The sequence below is a fragment of the Lampetra fluviatilis genome, chromosome 23 (genome assembly GCF_964198595.1).
Source record: "Lampetra fluviatilis chromosome 23, kcLamFluv1.1, whole genome shotgun sequence".
NCBI lineage: Eukaryota > Metazoa > Chordata > Hyperoartia > Petromyzontiformes > Petromyzontidae > Lampetra > Lampetra fluviatilis.
Genome location: NC_136297.1, coordinates 12536704 through 12561194, shown reverse-complemented (window position 1 = coordinate 12561194; position 24491 = coordinate 12536704). Strand labels below are relative to the sequence as shown.

The 24491-nt window shown below is 48.9% G+C and overlaps 1 protein-coding gene across 2 annotated transcripts in view; it reads left to right on the top strand.

Moving 5' to 3' along the window:
* Positions 1-1873: 1873 nt before the first annotated feature.
* TBCD (tubulin folding cofactor D) overlaps positions 1874-24491 on the top strand; it is a 112601-nt gene continuing 89983 nt past the window's right edge. For both annotated transcript variants that reach the window (XM_078867249.1, XM_078867248.1), the window contains exons 1-12: positions 1874-2262; positions 4584-4634; positions 5157-5251; positions 6542-6643; positions 7529-7678; positions 8581-8636; positions 10041-10173; positions 14049-14094; positions 14459-14591; positions 15302-15480; positions 20294-20354; positions 20992-21066. In XM_078867249.1, coding sequence (XP_078723375.1) covers positions 2085-2262; positions 4584-4634; positions 5157-5251; positions 6542-6643; positions 7529-7678; positions 8581-8636; positions 10041-10173; positions 14049-14094; positions 14459-14591; positions 15302-15480; positions 20294-20354; positions 20992-21066 — 1259 coding nt within the window. In that variant the 5' untranslated portion in view covers positions 1874-2084. The remainder of the gene's footprint in view (positions 2263-4583; positions 4635-5156; positions 5252-6541; positions 6644-7528; positions 7679-8580; positions 8637-10040; positions 10174-14048; positions 14095-14458; positions 14592-15301; positions 15481-20293; positions 20355-20991; positions 21067-24491) is intronic.

Below are 24491 nucleotides of genomic sequence, written 5' to 3'. Positions count from 1 at the left end.
AAGGGCTTGACCAAGACTTTCATGAGAATAGATTTCCTCTTTTTTTCTGGCAACAAAACAGGTGCTAAGATGTTAAAACACCAAACTGAAACCTTTTTTATTTTCAAAATGGAAATATGGTTTGGGGGGAGGGGCAGAGCTTTGTAACGTCATATTTGAGGGGGGGTCTGACTTTTTATGACGCCGTGTGACGAGGGGGGGGGTCAAAAATCGTCCAAAATCGCGTGACGTCATTTATGGACGACCCTTCTATACGTGCTCGGTGATTGCACTTTGACGCGCAGAAGACCCTGCTCACGAAGTGGATGACAGCAGAGCCACGCCAATCCACATCAAACTTAGCCCGCTCTAGTAAGATATTGCAACTACTGTACTGTAGAGGCGATCGCGTGGATTTCGGATTAACCAGTGTTCGGTTAAAGCACGTGGCTTGTAATAAACATTTCCAAGAATAACAATGTTGTATGACTGTTTTTTAGATTATTAGTTTGGGCTAATGGGAAAATCCACGAGTTCATTAATTGATGTCAAAGTCTCAGGTGCGCGATTAATCCGCAAATCGGGTAAACCGGCACGTGGAAATTATGATCGAGTCTTCACTTGACTCATGCAGACAGCCATGGCTGCAGGGTTTTGGTAGTACATGTTGTTTATTGTGAAAATTCCGTCACAGTTCCGATGATCACTGTTTCATTGCTTTCACGGCTTTATTTTGGTGATTTCGAAAAGTGTTTTTAGTTTGGCCATGTTTGTTGTAGTACAGAGTAAGACTGATGGCCTTAATATAAGTTGTATTGTGGTTGTTGTTTGACTTGCATCCCACTGGGATTTTTTTGCACACAGCGTTGGTGTACGGTGCTTTTTCTGCAATATTTTGCTGTCTTTTCTTGGATTTTCTGTTTGCACTTAGTCACATATTCACTTTAAGATGTTTTCTTGTTCATGTTTTTGTTTGTTGCGGTTGCACCCGATTCAAGAGCCGAATGGCTCACAGGGCTCTACCTAATCAATGAACTTGAACTGTAATTTCTCCTGCACGGTAACCACGCCGCAGCCTGTCCACTCCCCTCCCCCGAACGGATTTCGCGCCTCTCGGGTCCAGAACGGCGCCTTGCAAAATAAACAGAACACGCCTCAATCCGTCCCTACTCACGAGACATCTCTCTCTCTCCTTACGTAGAACGTCGTTTTACACATCACATCAGCCGCTCTACGGCCTCGTTGGGAGTCCATAACCACAGAAGCAGCGTTAATTAAACCGTCCAAGCAAAAAAACTACGGACCCGTTTGTACATTTCACTTGAGCGTCACTTGAGCGTGCTGCGTCACAGCGAGCGAGCGTCTCCACTTGCACCGAAGCCGAAGAATCGTCGAGAAACAACCACCCCCATCCACCCTCGCAAACACCCCCACCTCCCTCACAACCACCCTCACCACAACCCCCATCACCACTACCCCCACCCACCCACCCTCCACCACCACCCCCACCCACCCACCCTCACCACCCACCACCACCCCCACCCACCCCTCCACCACCACCCCCACCCACCCCTCCACCACCACCCCCACCCACCCTCACCACCACCCCCACCCACCCCTCCACCACCACCCCCACCCACCCTCACCACCACCCCCACCCACCCCTCCGCCACCACCCCCATCACCACCACCTCCCTCACTACCACCCCATCACCACCACCTCCCTCACTACCACCCCATCACCACCCTTACCACCTACCCACCCTCCACCAACACGGCAACACCCCTACCCTCCACCACCCCCATCACACCCTCCACATCCACCCCCCCCCACGTCCCTGCTGAGACTCGCCCCTCCCTCCCTCGCACAGCGCCCGCTCCGGATGCGGCTCCCCCCTCCCGCCCATTCACTTCCGGGTTACTGGCGGCGAGATTGAAACTCGCTGCTGCTGCTACTGTGGTGATTGTGCTGCTGCTGTGGTTGTGGTTGTTGTGGTGGTTGTTGTGGTTGTCAGCGAGCGAGCGAACAGACCCGGCCACCGTCACCCGTCCCAGCAGCCGAGCGACCTCGCGCGTCGCCTCGTGGCTCGCACCAAGCGAGGAGAATGACTCGCGGCGAGACGGGAGGAGGTGGCGGCGATGACGAGGGGGGCGAGCTGGAGGCGCTGAGCAGCGTCCTCTACGCCTTCGCGGACGGCGAGGGGGTCCGCCGACTGCTCGCCGCGCTCCCGGGGGCCGCATCGCAGCCCACCGGCAACGAGAAGATCACCGAGCAGTTCTTCTGTGCGGAACGGGGATGGGGCACACACATATACACACCCACACATACACACACATACACACCCACACATACACACACATACACACAGCATCACGGTGGCTAGGATATGTTAACTACTTCGCCTGGTGTGCAAGTGGTCGTGGGGTTTGATCCCGAGCCTGACGCCTGCTGCTGTATATTTGGAGTTTGCGTCTCTCATCATCATCATCGTCACGGTGGCTGGGAGATGTTAACTACCTCGCCTGGTGTACACGTGGTCGTGGGGTTCGATGCTGAACCTGCCTGCTGTATATTTGGAGTCTGCGTCTGTCTCATAATCATCATCACGGTGGCTAGGAGATGTTAACTACCTCGCCTGATATACAGGAGGCCGTGGGGTTCGATCCCGACCCCTGACGATTGCTGCTGTGCACATTCCCACAAGACGCTTCTGAAAACGCGCACTATAGACAGCTCTGTGGGCCTTACCTGGTAAAGTAAAATAGTTAATAGTTGAACACACACCACCCGTGACGCGGCCACACGCGCGTGATCATCTAACGAGTGCGGGTTTCATGTCGACACTACAACGATGTAACAACAATAACGACAACAACGACGGCTCGTCAATGCCCCCCCCCCCAACCCGTGGCGTTAGCGAGCAGACCACGACGCAGTTTTGCCATTGAACTCGTGAACTTTTCTGAGATGGAGGGAACAAGCCGACAGAGAGAAAATGTCGTCGTCGTTACCTACAGAGTTGTCATTCTGTTTGGTTACGATGAGACGAAGCAATGCCGTGGCTTGTGATTTCAATGTCGGTAGGGTCGTGTATTTATTTAGTCGGGGAAAGGATCTGGCGGCCCATGGCGCAATCCCATTAATTGCCGGGATCCAGAGCTGCAATTCGTGTAGAAACATATTCTGGTCTCGTTTTAGGTGTCCCGATGGTACTGTTTCTCATTGTGTTGTCTGTCTCGTTTGTGCATGTTTGTTCACTGCTTTGCGCAGAAAAGTTACATTGGCATATCAATGTGTATAGAATCAATAATAATCTTAATAACAACAACAATGTACAGCCATAGGCGGAGTTTGACTTGTATATTTGGGAGGGGCAGGGGTTCGATTTCCCCCTCACTTTCGGAATCGCGGGTGAATATTAATTTGTAATCTTAAATGTAAATTTCTGAAAATAAATCAAACAAAGGTGTCCAGTTTGGGAGGGGGTACAGCCCCTTGTCACTCCACTGCTGAATGTAGGCCACGCCACGCTGGTCAGTGCACGTGGATGATGATGACGATGATGGCAGCAACAGCGAGTTTCGATGTCAATGGCTTTTGCTGCACTGCGGCGGAACAGCGAGACAAGCCAGCCCACTGCGTCCCTTGCATTGTGATCAATTTGGGAGTAAACTCCATGTCAATGCTTTGTTCGGCAAATGGTTAATTTTAAATGGGAATATCAGGAACGATGCAATAGATACGCAGGCAATGTCTCATTTATATATCTGTCTCGCCACGTAATAAAAAAAAATTCTTATCATGGGAACTCCTTTGCCAGTGTCAAAATATAATAGGTTTTCCACTTTTTTCTGGCAACAAAACTGGTGTTAAGATGTTAAAACACCAAACTGAAACCTTTGGCAAGGAATCATGTCTGCTTAAACCACAGATACTTGTGGTCAGAATGCAAACAAAAAACATACTCGGATAGTATATGAATTGTCTTTGAAACTGATTGGTCCACACCAGCACATGGGAGGTCCATTGATGTAGCTGTCAGAGCATGTTTTTTTTTGTATTTTCACCACAAGTATCTGTGGTTAATGCAGTGACATGATTCCACGCAAAAGGTTTCAGTTTGGTGTTTTAACATCTTAACACCTGTTTTGTTGCTAAAAAAAAGGGGAAAAACTATTCTTAAAGTATTTCTAACTCAACCCATCCGCCCACCGCCTTGTGGGAGTGCGTAATTTCAGCAGCATTGATTCAATACAAGCAAGAACTGGACCCACGAGGCCATAGAGCCGGTGGGTTGTGGACAGATATTTGAAGGAGAGATTGTTTCCACAACGACGCTCATGATTTTTTGGTTTTACGTGTTATATAATTTCGTGTTGACCAAGGACCCATATATCCTGCTGATGATATGTTGGAACTGGTCCAGAGTTTGCTTGTCTTGAATCAATGCTGCTGAATGTATTCTTTTACAGAAGGCTGCGGGGCCAATGGGGTGTGTAAGACATACTTTAATATTTTTTTTTAAGTGGCGAGATCAATACGTGAAGAAGTCATTGCTTTTTTTATTGTTTTAGCTAATGTATTGCTATTTGTTCCCATGCAGTGATAATGAACAAATACCAGGAGCAGCCACACTTACTGGATCCACATTTGGGTCAGTATATTCCTCTTAAGCGTACACGCCACTTCACCTTGTGTATCACATCATTGCCGTGAGGTCTTCAATAAAGGTGTTTGGATAATTCGCTCCTGTGAGTCGGTTGTTTGAATGATTTTAGTTTAAAACGACAATGATAATGACATGTGCTCTTCTTGTGATTGATAAACCTTGAAACAGAAAATGAAATGCCACAACATTTGCACCTCATAGCAATGTATAAACCTCTGAATTCTATACATTTATTCTCGTATTTGTTTGGTATTGACGGAGTGAAAATGAAAGTGTAGGTTTTCGTAGCCAATGATAGGATCCCTATTTTGTTTTTGGGTTAAGCCACGCGGTAGTTTTATGACAATATTTTCGTTATTAATGACTAGAATTTTGCCATAAAACTATTGAATAAGTGTAGAAAGTTAAGAGTTATAATTGCCAACTCGCAAGCATTCTCTCTGCATTCATCAGGCAACAGATCACCGAGCCACTGAGCCACATGTCGTGCACACGTGTTGTTGACAGAGTGGATTCTGGACTTGATGTTGCCTATGGTGAGGTCCGAAGACTCGCCTGACCTCATGCACATCACCTGCAAGTTCCTGTACATAATCTCCAAGGTATTGATTCTCATGGACCCACTGCCCTCTGGATATGTAACCTTCTCATGCACCATTGCCTCACTGGTGGGCTGCTATGATTTATTGGCATTTCAGCCGCAGTGCACGTGCCTCTCCTGGGTAAATAAGCGGAACAATAATGCTTAAAAACGTGTTGGTGCATGCAGTCCTCTGAATAGGACTCCATCTAGCGGTGGAGAATGTGACTGCTTCAGCGGAAGCATTGGGTAAATCAAAGCTTGGAATTCAGCTTGTGCAAGCTGGGTGACCAATGTAATGGACATGATTAGAATTATTGTGAATAAATTAGATAATTTGGTTTTCCTCTTGGGCATTGGCTAATACCATGTCCATGCACTGCTAATATCCTGAGTTCAAATCCAGGCTAACTCACGATTACACCAAGTGTAGCGAGTTAGTCATCTCAGCTCGGTCATAAATAACTGCACTAAAAACAAATTGCGTTCAAAATATTTTGCACTTGCCAATATTAAGTTTGTTTGCCACGATTGACACCTGGGTAGTATGGTGAGAGAAGATGCAGCACCTCCAGTGTCAAAATTAGCCAATTGAATATGGATCGCAGAAGTATTTCTGTGATATCCCCTTCCAGGGGAAATATTTTAACGTGGGGTGGTGCACTACTTTACGTGAGCGTTTCTAATGGAAAATTCTCTGTCTCATGGCATGACACTCCTAAGCACAATTTTAATGTAGTTGAAATGTAACCGGAATTGAATGACTTAAGACAAACTTATTCCCCCCACCCCACCGCCCTCTCTGATTTATATAAACGCCTCAACTCTGGCTTCTCTCCCACTTCAGCAAAACATTTTCTTGCTGTGGTTGTCACACCTGGTGATGATTGCTTGTGTTGCAATCGAAACGCCGTGATTTAATTTATTTATTTTAATTTAATTTTTTCACCTAATTGACTTTACCGAAAGAACCAAAGAGTATGGATCCTTGCAGTCACGAAAACTTCAAATCTAGAATGACTTAAGACAAATGACCTAATTTGGAAAATGCATTTAGCAACATCACCCCTTGGTGGCAGACTATACCCATGTGCAGGTCGATGCTGTGTACACCTCGTGCCACAAATGGACAGCTGCCAGTGGGGGTGCCTCAGACTGAATTGCCGCAAGCAATTGTAATGTTTGAGATGGCAGCTCAAGTGAGATTGTTGTGCCAAGTGGATTAATGGTGGTGCTATGGATGAGATATCACAATGATGGTGAAGGTAACACGTGGAATCTAGCATGTTAACCCCGTGCCTCGGGGTTGCAGGTGCGCACCTACAAACCCTTCATCCGTTTGTTCCCGCACGAAGTGGCGGACTTTGAGCCAGTGCTGGCTCTGCTCGAGGCTCAAGACCCTATGGATCAGAAGGTGAGTTGGCACACAGACTCCCACCGTCCACGTTGAGATGCATATTTATTGGCCGTCTGTTGGCTTCAGCTTGTTTAATTTTTTGCTGTTGATCCAATTACACTGCAAGGGAAGTTACTGGCAAATTGTTAAACCACTTAGTTGTGATTCATTTCTTTGCATTTGCTTCCATTGAAGCTGATGATCATGTTCAACGCAGCATGGATAATATCACAGCCATTAGCAGTGCACTGCTGTGGAATCAGCAGCAGTTCGCAACCTGTGGTACGTGCGTGGCTCCGGTGGGGGGGGGGGTACGCGCGTGACACCATGAACCATGAGGTGGTCACGTGGGGTATGGGGTCCCTGAGCAGTGTTGATTCGCGTGTGTGCACTAGCAATTCTACAGCTATATACTTATCTGTTCCATGGCATTTGTAGAACCCATGTGTTCTCCGTATGCTCTAGTTTTTCACATTTATTGAGGTGTTATTTCAGGAGTACTAGATTAGTCTTCGCTCCCACAAACACATCTCTGCAGCTTTGCACATCCGGGGAATCTCAGCATTTCCTCTTGCCTTCACGGTGATGGTAAGTGACTCAGCATAAACTGTATAGTAGTGACTTCTTATTTATATGTAATGGAAAATAATAAATGTAATATTTAGTTGCTATTAAGTGGAAATTCTACATGTAAATTGGTCTTACCCAAAAATTTATTTTGAATCATGAGATTGGTTTCGAAGAATTGACATATTAAGTTACGCATGAATGAAATAAAAATGTAGTAATTGTGCAATCATTGAATAAAATTAAAAATAATCATTCGGATATGGGGCACGTCGGGGTAGCCCCGGACAATCGAGGAACCATTGTCTCTGGGCCCTGGTGTCATGTGCGTTGCAGACGTGGCAGACGCGATACATCTTGCTGCTGTGGCTCTCCATGCTATCGCTCATTCCCTTCGACCTGACGCGCTTCGACGGAGCGCTGCCCGGGGGCGTGAGCGGATCCGAGCGCAAACCCGTGATGGAGCGCGTCCTCGACGTCGCCAAGGTGCTTCCTCCGCCGCCAAAACGAAGCCATGCTCGTCGTTACTAAACAAGGCAGCGCTTAGCAATAATCATCATCATTTGCACTGAGTAGGCGCCTTTCACAGTGTCCCAAGGCACCATGCTTGACAAGTACAAGGATAATAGAGAAGGAGCCGGGTGCCAAAAATAAGAGCCATATTGAAGAGGACCTTTTTTTTTAAAGAGATGTGTTTCTACTCAGGGCTTAAAGATATTGACACTATTGGAACCTCCTTTGCCAGTAGCAAAATATGATAATTGTTTTTTTTACCCTTTTATCTGGTAACAAAACTGACACCTTTTTTACAAGGAGTCATGTTTGCATTGACCACTACCTGCGATCAGAATGCAAACAAAAACACAACTTTGATAATGTATGCACTGTCCTTGAAATGAATTGGTCCACACCCGAGACAGCTTTTCTTAGAGCCTAGTCTCACATGGTGTTGGACCAGATGACGCCAAAAGGCGCACAACTCAAAGACAATGCACCATCAGAGTATGAGAGCTCGGGGATATCACCACTGTCGGAGAGCCACCATAGGCAGATCTTAAAGACATTGAAGGGGAATAAGATGGTATAACGAGCGATACGATGAGACGTTAGAAGTGAAGCTGAAAATAATCATATAATGGGGCTGATTTGTGACTCCAAAAAGTAAAAATTCTAGCCAATGCCACGCATTAGCTCCAGCCACAACCAGCACACCACATCCACCATACCTCCTCTGCTCGTCATACGGCACTTACTGCAGTCGTTGCTTGCAAACTTTATTTAAATTGACACTGTTTGGAACGACAGTCGTCGTGAGCTGTAGTTGTGTCCGCCTGTATTTCGGTTGTTTCGTCGGCTAATGGCTTTGTTTCCCCGTGCTTCTGGAGCAGACGTACCTCGTGGTGACAGATTCACCCAGAAATGCTGCCGCAACCCTCGTGGCAAAGTAAGTGGGTGGAATTGAGCGAGATATCCCAAATCCATCATGGGTACTTTAATTAACAAATCATTCTGAGTGACCGCCAGCCATACGTGGTGGTCCACTGTTAGGAGTACCGTATTCTCTCGATTAAAAAACGTGCTTTGTTTCCCTGCAGTTTAAAGCAAAAGTTAGGGTGCGTCTTGTAATTCAGAGAGTGCGTTTGTCTTCTGGAAAGACGCGTGCTAATCTAGACGTTCAAATCATCTTCCAGAAGACGCTTCTCCAACGCAATGTCGTATTAACCAGAGGACTCCACCAGCCGCTCAGCACACTGAATGTTTAACCCGGTCCAGGATTTTCTTAATTCTAGATTTGAAGCTTTCGTGACTGCAAGGATTCATACTCTTAGGTTTTTTGGTTAATGTCACGTAGGTAAAAAATAAATAATAAAAATAAATAATAGACCAATACTGCTGAAGTGATGCACCCCGAGAAGAGCGTATGGCTGGTGGGTTGTGTAAAACATGTTTTGTTATGGGGGGGGGAGAGGATGCATATTGTAGGATCATAGCGTTGGCCACCAGGTGGCAACATTTTGTAAGGTTTGGCTTTAGTGTGTGATGCTTAGAAATGGAGATGATTCCATATCACCCTTTGTGGCTCATTGAGCCAAAGTAATGGTCTCTAATATAATAAGTTGGACCTGAAGTATTTTTCAGGATTCTCTGAAGTTTAGATTAAATACATACGGTGTATATACAGTGCCGTGTACATGAGCGTTTTGAATATGAGAATACAACGCAAATTGCAGCCCTTTGCCAATCCACTGCTGGATTTAGACCGCACCAAGCCATGCCAGCTTTGGACATTGTTTAACCACACGTCACTCCCCTGATCGTCACTCCCCTGATCGGTGATGGTTGGTGAAATATAATATTGAAAGGTCTAAGCTGTTAATCATTAAATTAGTGACATTAGTGCGTTGTAAAAGTTTTCCAGATAAATTTACAGAACGGTCTTTATATGAGGTCATCCTTTTCTCACAGCATGTGCGTTTATATGTGTTACATATTTTAAAATAAATAATTTCCCACTACTGGCACACTAATGCCCAATTGCAGGTGAGGTGCTGAAGCCACCTTGTTACACAGGGACAGATGCCACTGGCGGTGCCCTTTCTAATGTTTGAGATGAGATGCGATGTAAGTGGCTGATTGCGTGTCAAGTGCTTTGAAACGCCCCAGCATAGAGGAGGGTGCCATATCAAAAACAACAACAAAAATCTAAACGTGTTTGTCAATACCACTGTGGCCACGTAAGGAAAAAATTATCTGAAAGGTGGCGTTTCCGGCAATGGCCCTTCTTCACGGCGCATCGGTGAACAAGTCGCCGTCGTTTGTCGTGACGCGATGATGTCGGTGGCGGCAGGTTTGTGACCCGACCGGACGTGAAGCAGAAACACCTCCCGCACTTCATGGATTGGAGCTTATCGGCACTAAGCAGCATTGAGATGGAGACCCTGCAGCAGGAGGCGAGGGCTGATGGCATGCTCCGCTCCCTGGTAGAGAGCACTTTTCTCGTCTCGCAACAGCACAACAATTGCACGCATCTTTACGGCGCTGTACAATTATTTTCGTTCTTGCATGCGATGGCAGCAATAGCTTCAGGAGCTATATTGCAATGTCGAGTTCTGCTGGCCGCGACAATAAGCGGGCTTCAGGATAGAGATTGTGTCGTTTTGCTGTTCCCTCTTCCGTATCTAGTTGTGCTGCAGTTTGTCGACTGTTGAAATCATCGATTCATCCATGAGATTGTTCTTGGATTATTTATTGGATAAATTAATGATTGGATTAATTACTTTAGATTCGTTTGATTTAATAAGCAGACTCCACGCACGGGACTGGTAGAAGCGCATTTCAAGTACAGGGTTGATATGCGTTGAGGATATCGTCGTCATTGCTCATCATCACCGCTCCACGCTGGCCGCCGATTACAATCGTTTTCATAAAAAAAATGTAATGTCTCTGATTAATGGGCTCAGCACTGAAAAATTATAAAAGGCACGATGATCGGCATATTTGTTTTAAAGTATACGCAAATTTGTGGGGTTTGTTTGGGATGAAAGTAACACGCCGATGTTAATTTTCTAAATCATCCATCAGAAAGCCAAACGAACGCAAATGCCCGGATGCTTGACCTTATGCGAAACTCGCACTCACTCATACACGCACGCACATGCACACGCACAACCGCCCCCTGCGCCTACCCTCTCTTAGAGCAGAGACTCCAACCCCTTAGGGCCGAATAAGAAGGGCAAGAGCTGAATTTGACACCTCTGCCAGAGCATGCAGTGCTGCAGGCGTGCGTAGACTGAGGCCATAACGTGTGCAAAAATACACCTGTCACATGGGAAAATGTACGATCACTCAAGGTGTCTCTGCAGAGGAAACAGAAGGGTGGCCCTGGCAGTTTTGCATCTCAACGCGTGTTTTGTTTGAGACCTTGGCGATCGCCGTGACCGTGAGCTCACTCGCAGCCTACCAGTAGGCCGCCGTGCTTTAGCGCCGGGCTGCAGCGCGTGGTGACAGTGGCATGTGCGCAAGCAAAAAACAATCAAGTTGATAGACGGAGATGTTTGTTTTTCAAAACTTTGGGCTTTGATAATTACTTTTCGTTCTCCTTACGGAGGCCTGACAGAGTGTGTGAAAAAGCCAAGCACGCAATAGTCGGTGCTTGCGAATGCCTTCGGGGGATCTTTAACGTCTACTGTGAAGTACACGGCGTGTAGTGCAGTACTATTACAGTTATTACACCCGCAGTAATAATGAGGCTGGCCGCTGGATTCAAGCTGTGAACCTCTACAATAAATAAGCGGCGATCGCACTACCACGAGGCCATGTCACCCGCCTACCAACCAACAAGGTGCACAGTATTGTGGTATCCTCCCATGGTCCCTGGCATGGTGCATATTTGATCCCAGCAGGTCTTATTTTAAGAAGTGGCTCTGGACTGGCATTGAGCCCAGCAACATTGAACTCTATATAATTAGCAACCGGATTTGTGGCAAGTCAGTTCATGTCAGACACGACTTATATCTCGTGAATTAAATGCTCCAGAGTTCATGACAAAATTGACATGTGAAACCTTGGCACGGATCCTTAAGCATGAGGCGCTTCGTTGATTGATCTCTTTCTTGATTATAATCGATACTTACGCTCACGATATCTGCACCAAAGTGCGTCCGTAAGTATATCACTGTATATGCAATTCAACACGTTTAATGTGCAAGTGATCGGGCTCGTAGAATGGACGAGACATTAAAAAAGACAGAACGTGCAAAACGGATGGCGCAAATGAGACATAAAAGCGTCGATTCTTGACCCAGGTTCATGACCGAGAATCGTGACAATCGATCCGTGGATGGATGGGGAGGTGGGTCGTGACATACTTGCTCAGCATCGTGACTCGCAGGCATCACGTAGGCCGTTCGCATATCTCAGAGAGGCTGGGGGAAAGGTGAATTAGGGCTGCAGAGAAATGCTAGAAAGACTTTGAAATGACGTGGAAATTTATCATTTTGTGCGTTGCTATTTTATTTTTTTGGACGGGTCCCTCTTGGTTGTGCGCTCCCTGGGGGCTGTGATATTGACGCAGCAGCGATGTCAGCAGCACTTTGCCCTCACCTCCAGCGAGATGACACACACACCCATCGCACCAAACCCTCCACCTCTACCCGCATTCTCCTCCATGCGCAATCTTCACAGCTGTAAATGTGTCACGGGCGCTATTAATCACTCGCTACAAAGAAGTCCCCAATTTGACAATCCAGGGATCAGCGAGCAATGATGAATCGATTTGCCATTTAAACGTAAGACTATTTAAAACTTCACATTACACACCTATCATTTTGGATGAAAAGCCCCCTCGTGCGTACGAGTTGTTTTGATTTTTGGTGGCTTTTTTTGATCAGAGTAAGAACATTTCTCATTTTAATGGTTTTTTTTCATTATTTGAAGTTCAGCCAGAGTGAACATTATTGATTCCTGCTAATGATGAGTTGTGGTTTTTCAGCAACTCTGCGTGTGTCCATAATGACATGGGACGGGTTCCCCAGCTAGGACAATTCAGCACCCATTAGAATAGTTTGAAAGGACACCCGTCCGTGAGAAGGTTTTAGTCGAGATCGCAAAGAGAGCAGCGAGGCCATTGCCTGTTTGAGGAACCCGTCGCTGTGTCTCGCTGGTGGCCGGGTCACGTGACCCATGCTGCGAGCCGTCATCCCATGGCCAGTCTCCCAGCGGGGAAGACTTGAGAGTCTGCTTTGTGTTTGCGAGTCACAGTTCATGAGGCAAGAGTGGTACTTTCCCCCAATGGGAGGGAGTTAGGTTGTCTCAGGACACGGTCGGGTTGATTAATGGATCTGTCTCCGAAAGTTCGAAAAATGATTAATGTTTCTCTCAATCGGGGCGCGTATTGACGGTTAATACGCCCACAGTATTAACCAGGGTGGACGCGAGTTTCGATCCGTGAACCTTTACGACAAGCGGCGAGCGCGCTCCTCGCCGGGCCGTGTCGCCACTCATGTGAAGTCTCTGTCAGCGTGTGACAGCTTGGAAATGAGATTATAACGCGAACGTGGCGCGTCATCTCGTAATTGGTCACTCTGAACAATCCACGGCGACTTCTGCATTGTGAGCGCTCTCTTTTGATTGACAAATTTTTTTTCTACCCGCATTATGAAATTTGTCAGTCAGACATGTTCAGGCTGACTGAACTTAGATGTCACCTCGTCTTCCAATTATTATTTTACCTTAAAAAGTAGCATGACTAGGTTTGCACGGAGTCACTTATGAGTGATTAAACCTGAAGGGCCCTTCTGAAATTCGCACATTTCGATTCTCGTGCTATTTATGCCATAAACTATGCGGGTGTTTTTCATTATTTTTGTTCGATAGCCTTTTTATGTTTTGTCTTTTCTGCCAATTTATGCCAAATGTGCTCTCGTTGTCATGAGCAGTGCCATCCCACGTGTCAAAAACCAGGACTTTTAAAACAATCTTCAAGTGACCTTGGGGGACACACACTTCCCCGCAAGCCCTGCCATGTGATTGTCACGTGGCGGTCAAACTGATTTTTTATTTCCATATTCGGCCAAATCCAACTGCAAAAACCAAATGTAATATGATGGGGTTTTTTGCGTTCAATCATCGGTGACTGCACTAAGACCATCAATTCGTTGTTTGTGAGAACCCATTTTTTATCATGGGTGGCTGCCCAGATTTAAACCCAGGATCTCAGCCGGTGCTGACTTTGACCTCTGAACCACCTCCCGCATGAAAGTCTGTTGGCGGTATGGTTCATGTTTATGGCGGGGTGCTGTGCTTCCTGTGGCCACCTTACGTTATATATTTTGAGACATCCTGCGTTTTTTTTCAGGCCCAGATGTTCAAGCATGGAAAAAGAGACGATTTTCTACCGCACGGTGAGCACAAGATAAAAGAATATCAAAACGAGTTGTTGAGGACACCTTTATACTTCCTTTTGCTTCCACAGCCGAGGAAAGTCTTCATTCTGCATAACGTGTGTATGTTGAACTTATTTCGCACCATACATAGTCAACCATGCAAATCTGAGATGCATGATGGGGCCACTCATGATGCAACCTCCCCCCCCAACCCGCAATGACGACCATGGCGAAGTATGGTCTGATAACAACTGCAATGGACACGGCGTCAATTATTATTTGATCATAACGGGTGAGCAGGGCCGTGGGCTATACGGCTTTATCAACGCCACTGCAGCCACCGCTTCACTTACAACCGCGCGACCATTGCTGTCTCCCGTAGCGTCGGTGGTGCTGCGGTGCGTGGTGAAGTGCGGCCTGTTGGAGGCGAGCAACACGCACCTGCGCAAGCTCTCCATCAAGCTGGTGCAGCGCATCGGACTCACCTTCCTCAAGCCCAAGCTGGCCGCGTGGCGGTGAGCGCTCGCACGAAGACAAAGATCCCCCGTGTAGCCTGAACAGACTGTTGGGGCAAGTGCTGTTACCGAGCACCTGTGAAGGCCGCCACGGCACAGCAGGGGGTGGGTGGCCAACACCACGCCCGGTCGCCTTTGGTCTCCCCAGTGGCGATGTTTACACACCGCATTGGGTACTCATTTGAGGCTTAGTCAACCTAGGGGAGGCCCAAGACCGGTTCAGATCATTGTCACTGGTGTTGGCCGAGAGCGGAAATCGAACTCGGGTCGCCGGCTTCATAGCGCAGCGTGCTAACCACTGCGCCACCGCTCCCCACACACGCGCACAATGTTACCTACATACTCTTAGGTTTTTTCGGTAAAGTCACGTAGGTAAAATATATTAGTCCAGTTTCTTTGCGTAGAAATCATCACGTGTAACTTTTAATACCAAAGACCAAAGCGTGACCCCACTAAGATCGATGCGAAATTGGCGTGTTTGGATGCTTATTGGTTTAGTGATGTCACTGGAGACTTCAGCGCACCGGGGAAGACCAAAAACGGTGATTGGTTGTACACGCATGGTCAAAATATTTATGGAGTTCACTGATTGGCTGACCTGATAACGGCAGAACGAATCCCACAGACTAGGATTAGGCTCGCAACTAAACCAAAACGATGCTGAGCGTACTAACATCGGCGGACGCGTTCCGGCGGCGCTCGCGACGCAGGTACCAGCGCGGCAGCCGCTCGCTGTTGGACAACCTGCAGGCGCCAGGGCAGCAGCAGCAGCAGCAACAGAGCCCCCTCATCGTCTCATCGCAGGCCTCCGCGGCACCCCGAGCCAATGACGGCGACGACGGCGACGATGAGGATGACGACATTCCGGAAGAGATGGAGGGGATCATCGGTACGAGAGCGAACTGCGCGTGCCGTGCATGTCGGGAGTCACCTAAACTGTTTTCATCCAAGTCTTAAGAAAATGCAAGCTATATTTTGACAATTTTTATCCGCCGTTTCGCTGGCGATGACATCCAGATTCATCAGAGTTGTTAACGAGAACTCGGCTCAATCCGCGATGCACAGCACGTGAAGCCGCGAGATGATGTCGGGTGTCGTGACATCATTGGGGATGGGGGGTGGCGTTGGCAGGGTGCAGATGCCAAAACTCATCCTTGTACCGCTGGTTTTAATCTCTCAAGTTTTGGGAAACCCTTTGATAAATGTGTCCGTGTTGCTTTCGGATTGTGGTCCCCACTCGCAGCACAACAACTTTATACGAAAGGTCAAAGCTAATGCTTTAACACTTTCAACATTAGTCGGAAAGTGTTTTTTGTCTATTTTTTTTCAATTACCACGGTGACTTACAACGCCACCATGCCCACCTAACAAACATGCCCATTTGTTATTTTGTGAAAAAAAATGTTTTACACGGCCAGCAGTCGAGGGCGGGGGGTACCGCCCCATCTGAGACGCTCACAAATAATTGTCCCTTTTGGCAAGCGACTCGGAATGTCTCCGTTTGTCCGGCGGCGACACGAGACGGAGCGGCTGACAAGGCGTTTCCTCGCGGTGGCGGCGCCCGAGTGCAGTGGCCTCTTGAGGTCCCCGACGCCCCGGGGCAAAGCGCTCGATTGCCCCTCTGACGGACACTTGCTTGCCACTAATGGTTGTCAGCGTGGCGGGGGAGGTCGGGCGGGTGGGGGCGCCCCGAGTGGCGGGCCCGGGACCGTCATTCACGTGGCCTTGACGTGTCCCGGGGCCACGAGTTGGTCACGCGAGCCTGCCAGCCCGGCCCGGGAAACCGGTCGGGGCGGCCGCCGCGTCCCGAAATACGCACGTCCACCGCGGCGTCCGAGCCCCGTGCGGCGGCGCTGTGCGGCCGCGAGGGTGACGGCTGCCGCGCTCGCTCGCAGCAGCATCGGGAGCAGCGGCGCGTCGACGCTCGTTGAATTAAAAGCGGATTATGACTTCACGACTGACTGCGCTCGAGGGTCCGGTGTTAGCCGAGAGCTTTTCCTCTGCGTCAGTGTGGGCGGCTTCTTTTTGTTGTCTTCGTCTTCTCCAAATTCATTGCACTGATGACTCAGAAGGGCAAATCGTCGCTTTTGCCGTGAATTTTCTTCCCGAGGAATTTTCACACAGCGCTGACATCAAACAACTCGTGGGGTTTGTCGCGGTCAGCGCTGCCTTGCTCTCCGCCGTGTTTGCGGCGCGATGTCCGACGTTTCGCCCCGCGCACCGGGACCGCGAAACGTTCTGGGCGTAGTGTGGGGCGACGCTCGCTCCAGCTCCGTCCCGCACGGATATTTGTTTGTGGAAGGCAAGTTAAAATTGCGTGAAGTGAATTCGCTGCCGCTCTTCGTGAAAACCGTGACGGTCTCGTGGACGAGCTTTGAAGGTGGCCATACGAGCGACCTCCGCGAGTGTGGGAGCCACACGACCGCTCCCATTGGAGACCGTATCTGCATTCACGCGTCCCCCCGTCCACACAGCAGCGGGGGTCGATGGGAAACCCTGCTGCTGCGTCTTCCCCTCATGGCTAATTGTGAACAAAGCCTTGCGGCAGGCCGCTTGTGAGAAATCAGTTGCGCCGCAGGCTATACACGGTCTAAAATTGGCGGGAAATTCCGAGCCGTGGCCTTGAAAATACTCACCGCAAGTTTCAATTGGAATGTGCATGTAGACAGTGATGCGCCTCCAGAAGATTCGCATCCATCGCCGTCTGCAGGACATTTCTAGTCCCATTTGTTTCCAGTTCTGTGTTGTGCTCATTGACACGTTGGCCCCCGGCAGGGCCTTTGTGGAGATTTCAACGACGCGCAGTAAAGGTTTTCACTTGGTCCCCACCGCACCCTTGACCTGTTGCTGTTTTGTGAACGGCAGCAAAGCATCGGCCCTCTCTGTAAGTTGGCCGTGAATTGCGCCCGCACTCGTTAAAATAATAATAGCACTAGCCGATAGAATTGTTGCACCTTTCACACATTCAAAAACCCATTCGGCTTCAGTGCGACAATGTTACCTCCCCGAAAACATCTCCACATGTTAAACAATCTGCACCGCCTAACTAGAATTGCATAGGTTTTTTTGTAAACTACCTGCCTACAGCTAATAGGCATCAAGAACTTCGGCTTGTGAAAAGGTGTGTTGCTTTGATGTCATCTTAAGAGAGAGACAGCAGAGATTGTCATTTTGACAGTAAGTAGTCCACACGTCTTATGCCACTGAAAGTTGTTTAAATATCAAATAAGCGAAATGTCTGTCGGCAACCTTTACCGGAATACTTCCAATTTGGTCGATTCCTCCATCATCAGATCCCCTCAGAGTTTTAGTGCCGACGATGGCGCTTGCCTCTCGTCTCGTGGCTCGGTTTATTTTGTGACCTTTGCCGATAATCTGACCGCGTTGATTGTCAAGTCAGCGCACACAATCTTACGTTCACCTTCGGTAACCTACGAGCTTATTCTAAATGCGTCGCTCGCCACAACAACCGATCACGTGCACCTTCGTGCCTACTCACCGGGCGCGTTCGCTACTCCTCCGCTCCACGTTCCCCCCCCCCCCCCAATCGAGCTCTTGTTATCCTGCGGCCTCCCGGCACGTTTGTGCTTCGCCCAGTCGGAGTGGAGTGTACGTGTGGTGTTGTGTACAGGTGGCTCAGCGGTACACCGAGACGCTAGCAACGGGAAGGTTGTGAGTTCAAATTCCGGTTGGGAGTGACTCAGTCCATTGTCCCTCCATGGTTGTTAAAAATTAATAGCACTCTGTATGTAATTCGTCAGTGGTTATCCTGCAGGTAGACTCATCCCTGCCATGGGAATGTGGAGTTTCCCACCACCGGCTCGGGGCTGTAAAAGAGAGATGAACACCATGGTGTCAACACTCATTGAGCAAGATGTCAAACTTTACTTTTTTTTTATCAGTCCGATTCTGGATGAAGGCCAACATGTCGATGATAGGGGTGGTTGAAATGTACTTCACCATACCGGTCAGTGTGGGTGGGTATAGGTAGATTCAGATATCCATGGCCAGGAATCAAAGTCCGGTTCTCAGTGCGGTGTTTTCCAAATGAAAAATATTAAACTGGAAATTTCTCAATTGGGATTGTACATACGGATCATCGCCCTCTAACTACGAAAACTTGGCAGGACCCTCTTGAAAAAGAGTCACGAGACAAGCAGTATCACAACAGTAATATAATAACAACAGTAATATAATAACAACAGTAATATAACAACAATGTCAATATAATAACAATGCCAATATAATAATGGTTCGCCGCACTTGTCGGGAGCTTCTTCGGGAAACTGAAGAAGTTTACAGCACGTGCGGCAACACGTCGGACGCCACGGAGCGAGATGGCCGGACAACACAGCTACTCCAACCGGACAACATAGCTACTCCAACCGGACAACATAGCTACTCCAACCGGACAACACAGCTACTCCAACCGGACAACACAGCTACTCCAACCGGACAACATAGCTACTCCAACCGGACAACACAGCTACTCCAACCGGACAACATAGCTACTCCAACGGGAGCACACGTCGCACGCGCTGCAGAGCCGTGTAGGCGCCGCCACGAAGCCCTCCCTAGGAGCGCCACGCGAGGCGTTGGTCGAGCCTCGCCAGGAACACGCGGCGCGTCGCCGCTGCCCGGCAGAGACGCTCGCGGGGTTCACTTGTGGTGCGACGGCGCCGCTACGGTGCCGCTACGGTGCCACTACGGTGCCGCTACGGTGCCGCTACGGTGCCGCTACGGTGCCACTACGGTGCCACTACGGTGCCACTGGGGTGCCACTACGGTGCCACTACGGTGCCACTACGGTGCCACTACGGTGCCGCTACGGTGCCACTACGGTGCCGCTACGGTGCCACTACGGTGCCACTACGGTGCCACTACGGTGCCACTACGGTGCCGCTACGGTGCCGCTACGGTGCCGCTACGGTGCCGCTACGGTGCCGCTACGGTGCCGCTACGGTGCCGCTACGGTGCCGCGACGGTGTTGCGCGCTCACGCAAGCGGCTGTTTTTCGATGAGCCGGCGTTTTTTTTTCTTTCTGCCGCCACAGTCAGAGCTGCCATTTCACTTCAGTGATTGCCCCCGTCGCAATGTAATTGTCTGTAATGGACTTGGCCTTTTCTCTTCACGTGGAGCACAATCGTTTTGATTTCCCCGGAATGTAAACTAACTTGACAGCCCTAAGACACGTTACATTTCCAGTGACATTTGCGAATGCTTTGGGTGACGTGACCAGTGGCGTTATGAAGATATCCTCATCTGGTTTGGAAAGAAAAAATAATGAAACGCATGCTTGTGCTGGGCTCTCTGTCACTACCATTGTTTTCCGGAATCCATCTGGTGGGGCGCCGTTTGCTTGCCGTCATAGCACGACTCCAGGACATTTTCAGATTTTTGGCAACCGCGTGATGACGCTGGCGGTGTTAACTACCAGTGAGGCGTCTCGTACCCAGTTGTTAAATGCGGTGCTGTTGAAGCGGTGATCAACTTGGCCGTGTTGCTTCATCGTGTGGCAACTCGACTATTTGGCTGCGTCGGGTGGTGGAGGGTTCACGACACAATATTTTAGTTTCGCGATCCAACCCAAAAACCCAATTACGCCATCATAACGTCGATCGCGAAAAGCCTGCTTCGTGTTAGAAATGTGGATTTACACGTCGGTTAAATAATCGCACTCCTCTCCGGCATGTGCTTTGCAGAGCATCTGCTGTCTGGCTTGAAAGACAAGAACACCATTGTTAGGTGGTCGGCTGCCAAAGGGTGAGTTTTGATCGCGTACCCCCCCCAATGCACCTCGACAGCTTGAGAAACAATCAAACTTTCCCACAGGATGTCGCACTTACTCGAAACTCGTTGCGATAGCCGATAATTGTGAATTATGTGATAGCAATTTTAGATGAGTAGGGGTTATCAAGTAATTCACTCCTTAGCCATGAAAGTACGGCTAAAGTTTTGCTACCCACAGTGGTACCAGCTTTCACTCTGGCCCATGAGCTACTATGCTGAGGCCGTGCCGAAAGTGTTGAGACGCATTTAGATGACGCGGAGGAGCCGTGCCCTCATGGTCAGAATCTAAATCTTGATTTACACTGGAGGAATCCGACGAGCTATAAAGCTCTTTTTCACAGATGCTCAGTCCGGAGTGCAAAGTATAGGAATGGAACATGGGGCACTGACGTCACGCGCAACAAATGCTTTGTTCTCCATACCCCTGGCCCTGCTTGGCCCCGAGGTAGATTCAAGTGTGTTCTCGTGAGGCCAGCGTATCACGGTGTGGTTCTGGCTCTGCGTGGCAAATTGCCAGTGAAAAAAAAGCACCCGTAGTGACGTGAGGGCCCTGGTCTGGCTCGGCTCGGATGTGCCGGTGGAAAACGTGTTTTGTTGTTGCTTGTGGCAGGATTGGACGCGTGACGGGGAGGCTTCAGAAGGACCTGGCTGATGACGTGGTGGCGTCCATCCTGGAGTGTTTCAGGTACCGTTACGAAGCCTGCTCACCGATGTTGCGCGCAACACTTGCTGCACGCGTGCAGGGTCGGACTCGCAGATCACTGAAGCGATCCATTGCCGCACTGGTTCCATAGCTCCACTAAACGGGTAACACGACAATGGTTGATGAAAAAAAGTCCCCCTCCTCCGTACACACGCGTGCCGCTGGATGGGAGGTGTTAGGCGGAGCTTGGCAACGTCATCTTTGTAATTATTTTTGCATTGTGTTGGGTATGGCTTTTCGGGGGTATCCCACCTCTCTTTTGAACATGGTGGTTGGTGGTGACTGTTCATGGGGAACAGCGGTGGTTCCGTGATTAGCTCACCGTGCTACCTGGCTACTTGCGTTCAATTCCCAGCCATGGCTGACATCAGTGGCTCGTGAAATCTAAGCCGGCTGGCACCGGTCCAGCGTGGTCAAGTACGGTCAAACAACCCTCCCACAGCTGACACAGCATGGGGGAAGGCCGAAGTCGAGTATTGTATTGACAAACGTCTGTCAATTATTGTTGTTTTGATGATGATGTATTTATGGGAAAGGGGATCAAGCAGGATTGTGCCTTGTCACCTCTGGGCCTCGGTCAGTTGTGTTTGTGCCATAAGCAAACTGCTGTTGACAAATCAGTGTCTAAATTCATCATAAGCCATGTTTCCAATTTGTTGACATTAGAAAGCGCAACGTATTACGCTGCATGCTGTGATGCTCACAAGCACACGCATTTATTAGCGATGTGTTCCCGAGTTTTGGATTAGTCCAAGAAAACAGTCGCCAACTCGTGCCTAGATGTATGACATTTTGGACGATCCGACAAAAGCATTTGCTTGGGATTGATCCAATAACCTGACATAAAAGAACGTGACGTCACTTTCGTGATGTCACTTACGCGCTTTTGCCGACAAAATGAATGCTGCGTGACATCGGGTGATGTCATCGTTGGCACGAAGATATGAAATTGGTAGGTAATGGAAGCGATCAGAGAGTCTGAAAGAGATACAAAATGTTAACATCCGAAACTCATCCCGAGTATCAGTGTACATTGCGTACCATACTCACGATTGTGTTTCTTTTTACCGCATTCTGTTTGTAAAGTGGTGCAGCCCTGCAGTAGCTCTCTCTGGAGCAAACTCTAGAGAGCCCATCTGGAGGTTATCTTGGCCTACTCTTCCACACTTTACCTGTCCATCGACTGACCGTGGTGAGTCCACTTACGCTGCCGGGTGGACAGAGGCCGGGGCGGGGGAAGAGGGGCATTTAAGAAACTTGCATCGTTGTTTCGGCTGTCGTGCCAGGAGGTCGGTTCGACCCGACGACTTTCTGACCGCAAGCCCAGCAGCCTGCTGCCCCATCGACGTGACCGTATGAAGGTTAATTAATAATTCGTTGTGGGGGCTGTGAAGCCTGGAATATATCCTACGCGCTCCTAACACACGGTCTTGGCAGCCGCACGCCCGTTCGTATGATGGCGCACGGTCATTAGCGTAACAGGCTGGGGAGCGGGAGGGGGATAGGGGGAAATAGCAGTCACATGTTCGTGCCCTGGGAGTCCGGGTTGGTCGTGGTGCAGAGCTGGCCAGCCAGAACTGGCCACGGTGCCACTGGTCTGTGCTGGTCCGAGGTAGTCGTGGCCAGGATTTTCGCACGTGGAGTGAGTGGGTGAAAAGGGGATTTATGGGGGGGTTAGCTGAAAGAAGAGCCGTGATGTCCATGGGCATTACATGAGCGGTAAGGAGCGTTGTGCTTAATGAGCGTCGTGGAGGTCAGACGGATTGACCGTGGCTTATTATGATGTTGATTAAGTGTATTAGGTTAAACGACATTCTTGTACGTTATCAGAGAGTGCCGCACACTAAACAGCACTTTTAATGAGCCTCTCATTTTAGAGATGGCACCACCTTCATTGCATTGCGAGAGTGTTGGTTGAGCTTGAGCAGGTGGGTAGAGTGCCTTGCACATTACTGTATGTAACTGTGCTATTTTCATTTTACCAGGTAAGGTCCACTGAGCTATATTGCTCTTTTTTAGAAGCGACCTGGCCACAAATGATAGCTCAAGGAAGTGGCTTATCGTGCGCAAATTCTTAGCAGCCAAATACTCTCAGCGCGTGGTGACGTTGATTCTAAATGTGGAGGGAAAAACCGGAGGACCCGAAGAAAAATCCACACGACCACCATGGGGAGAACTTGCACACTCCAAATATACAGGCATCGCCAGGGTCGGCATCACCAGGGTCGGCATCGAACCCACGACCTTCTGTATACCGGGCGAGGTAGTTAACGTCTCGCCACCGTGGCACGCTTGACAGAGCCATCCTTATTTGTGCTTTCCTGTTGACTGACCCTACGAGACGAGATGACTCTTACGGGCGGCAACGACCCCAGGAATGGATTTCTGCGTTCACATGACCAGAATCGGGACCACCCAAATTCCACGGGGGGAGTGGGGGGGGTTTATTTAGCCTAACGCAGGCTGTTGACATTAATCACAGTGCGCATTGCGAACCTCGTGAGTTGCGTGTGACTCGCTTGTGACGCTCCCGCCATGGTGGCGTTTTGATGTTGTTCTAATGCGTCATTTTGCAATGGGCCATCTCGATGCCCCGTTTGTTTGAACATTATGAAAATGGAACGATGGTGTGGGGCTCTGCCTTGTACAAACAAAATAAATGTCAAGAAAGAGCATAATTTTTACTTGAATGGAAGATTCCTCCATCCATCAAAATGTTGTAATGTTTATAGCACTTGCGATGCGGTAACTTATACGATCTACGATTTCACAATCGAGCTTAAGAGGTGTTTCAATTTCTTACTTATGTACTTATATACCTGCATTTTTAATAACCCATGCACGCTATTTATTTGACATTGATGCAATAAGGATATGTAGGAACATGCCGGGGAGGTTATTTGTTTAATCTGCAACTCGCATGATTCGGAGTTCAAGTTGAATGTTAATTAATTTAAACTTTCATAGGGACCTGCAGTCATGTTCTTTTCTTCTTTGGCTATCACATGGAATGCACACGGTGGAGTAGAGCTCTGCACTATGACCCCAGGGCCCTCAGTTCAATTCTCAGCCACAGCTGACATCAGTGGCGAGCGATTCCCTGAGCCCGTTCTACATGCCCGCCATGCCTACGTCTCCTGCACTTCGGCAACCTGCACTAACCAACGTGGGGAAGTATGGTCAAACCAATCCCCACGACCCTGATGTGACGTGGGGGAGACCTTCCAGCAGTGACTGACAAAAGGTTCCGCACACTCGTGTTCATTTTCCTCTTCATCAGCTGGAATTATGCGTTTCCGTACGTGATCTCCACATGCGTTCCCGCCACCTCTCGTAGCCTTCTCTGCTGTCGTAATGGTTAGATCCCATTGTGCCAAGACTCTGTCTGCTTGGTCTATCCACCTGGT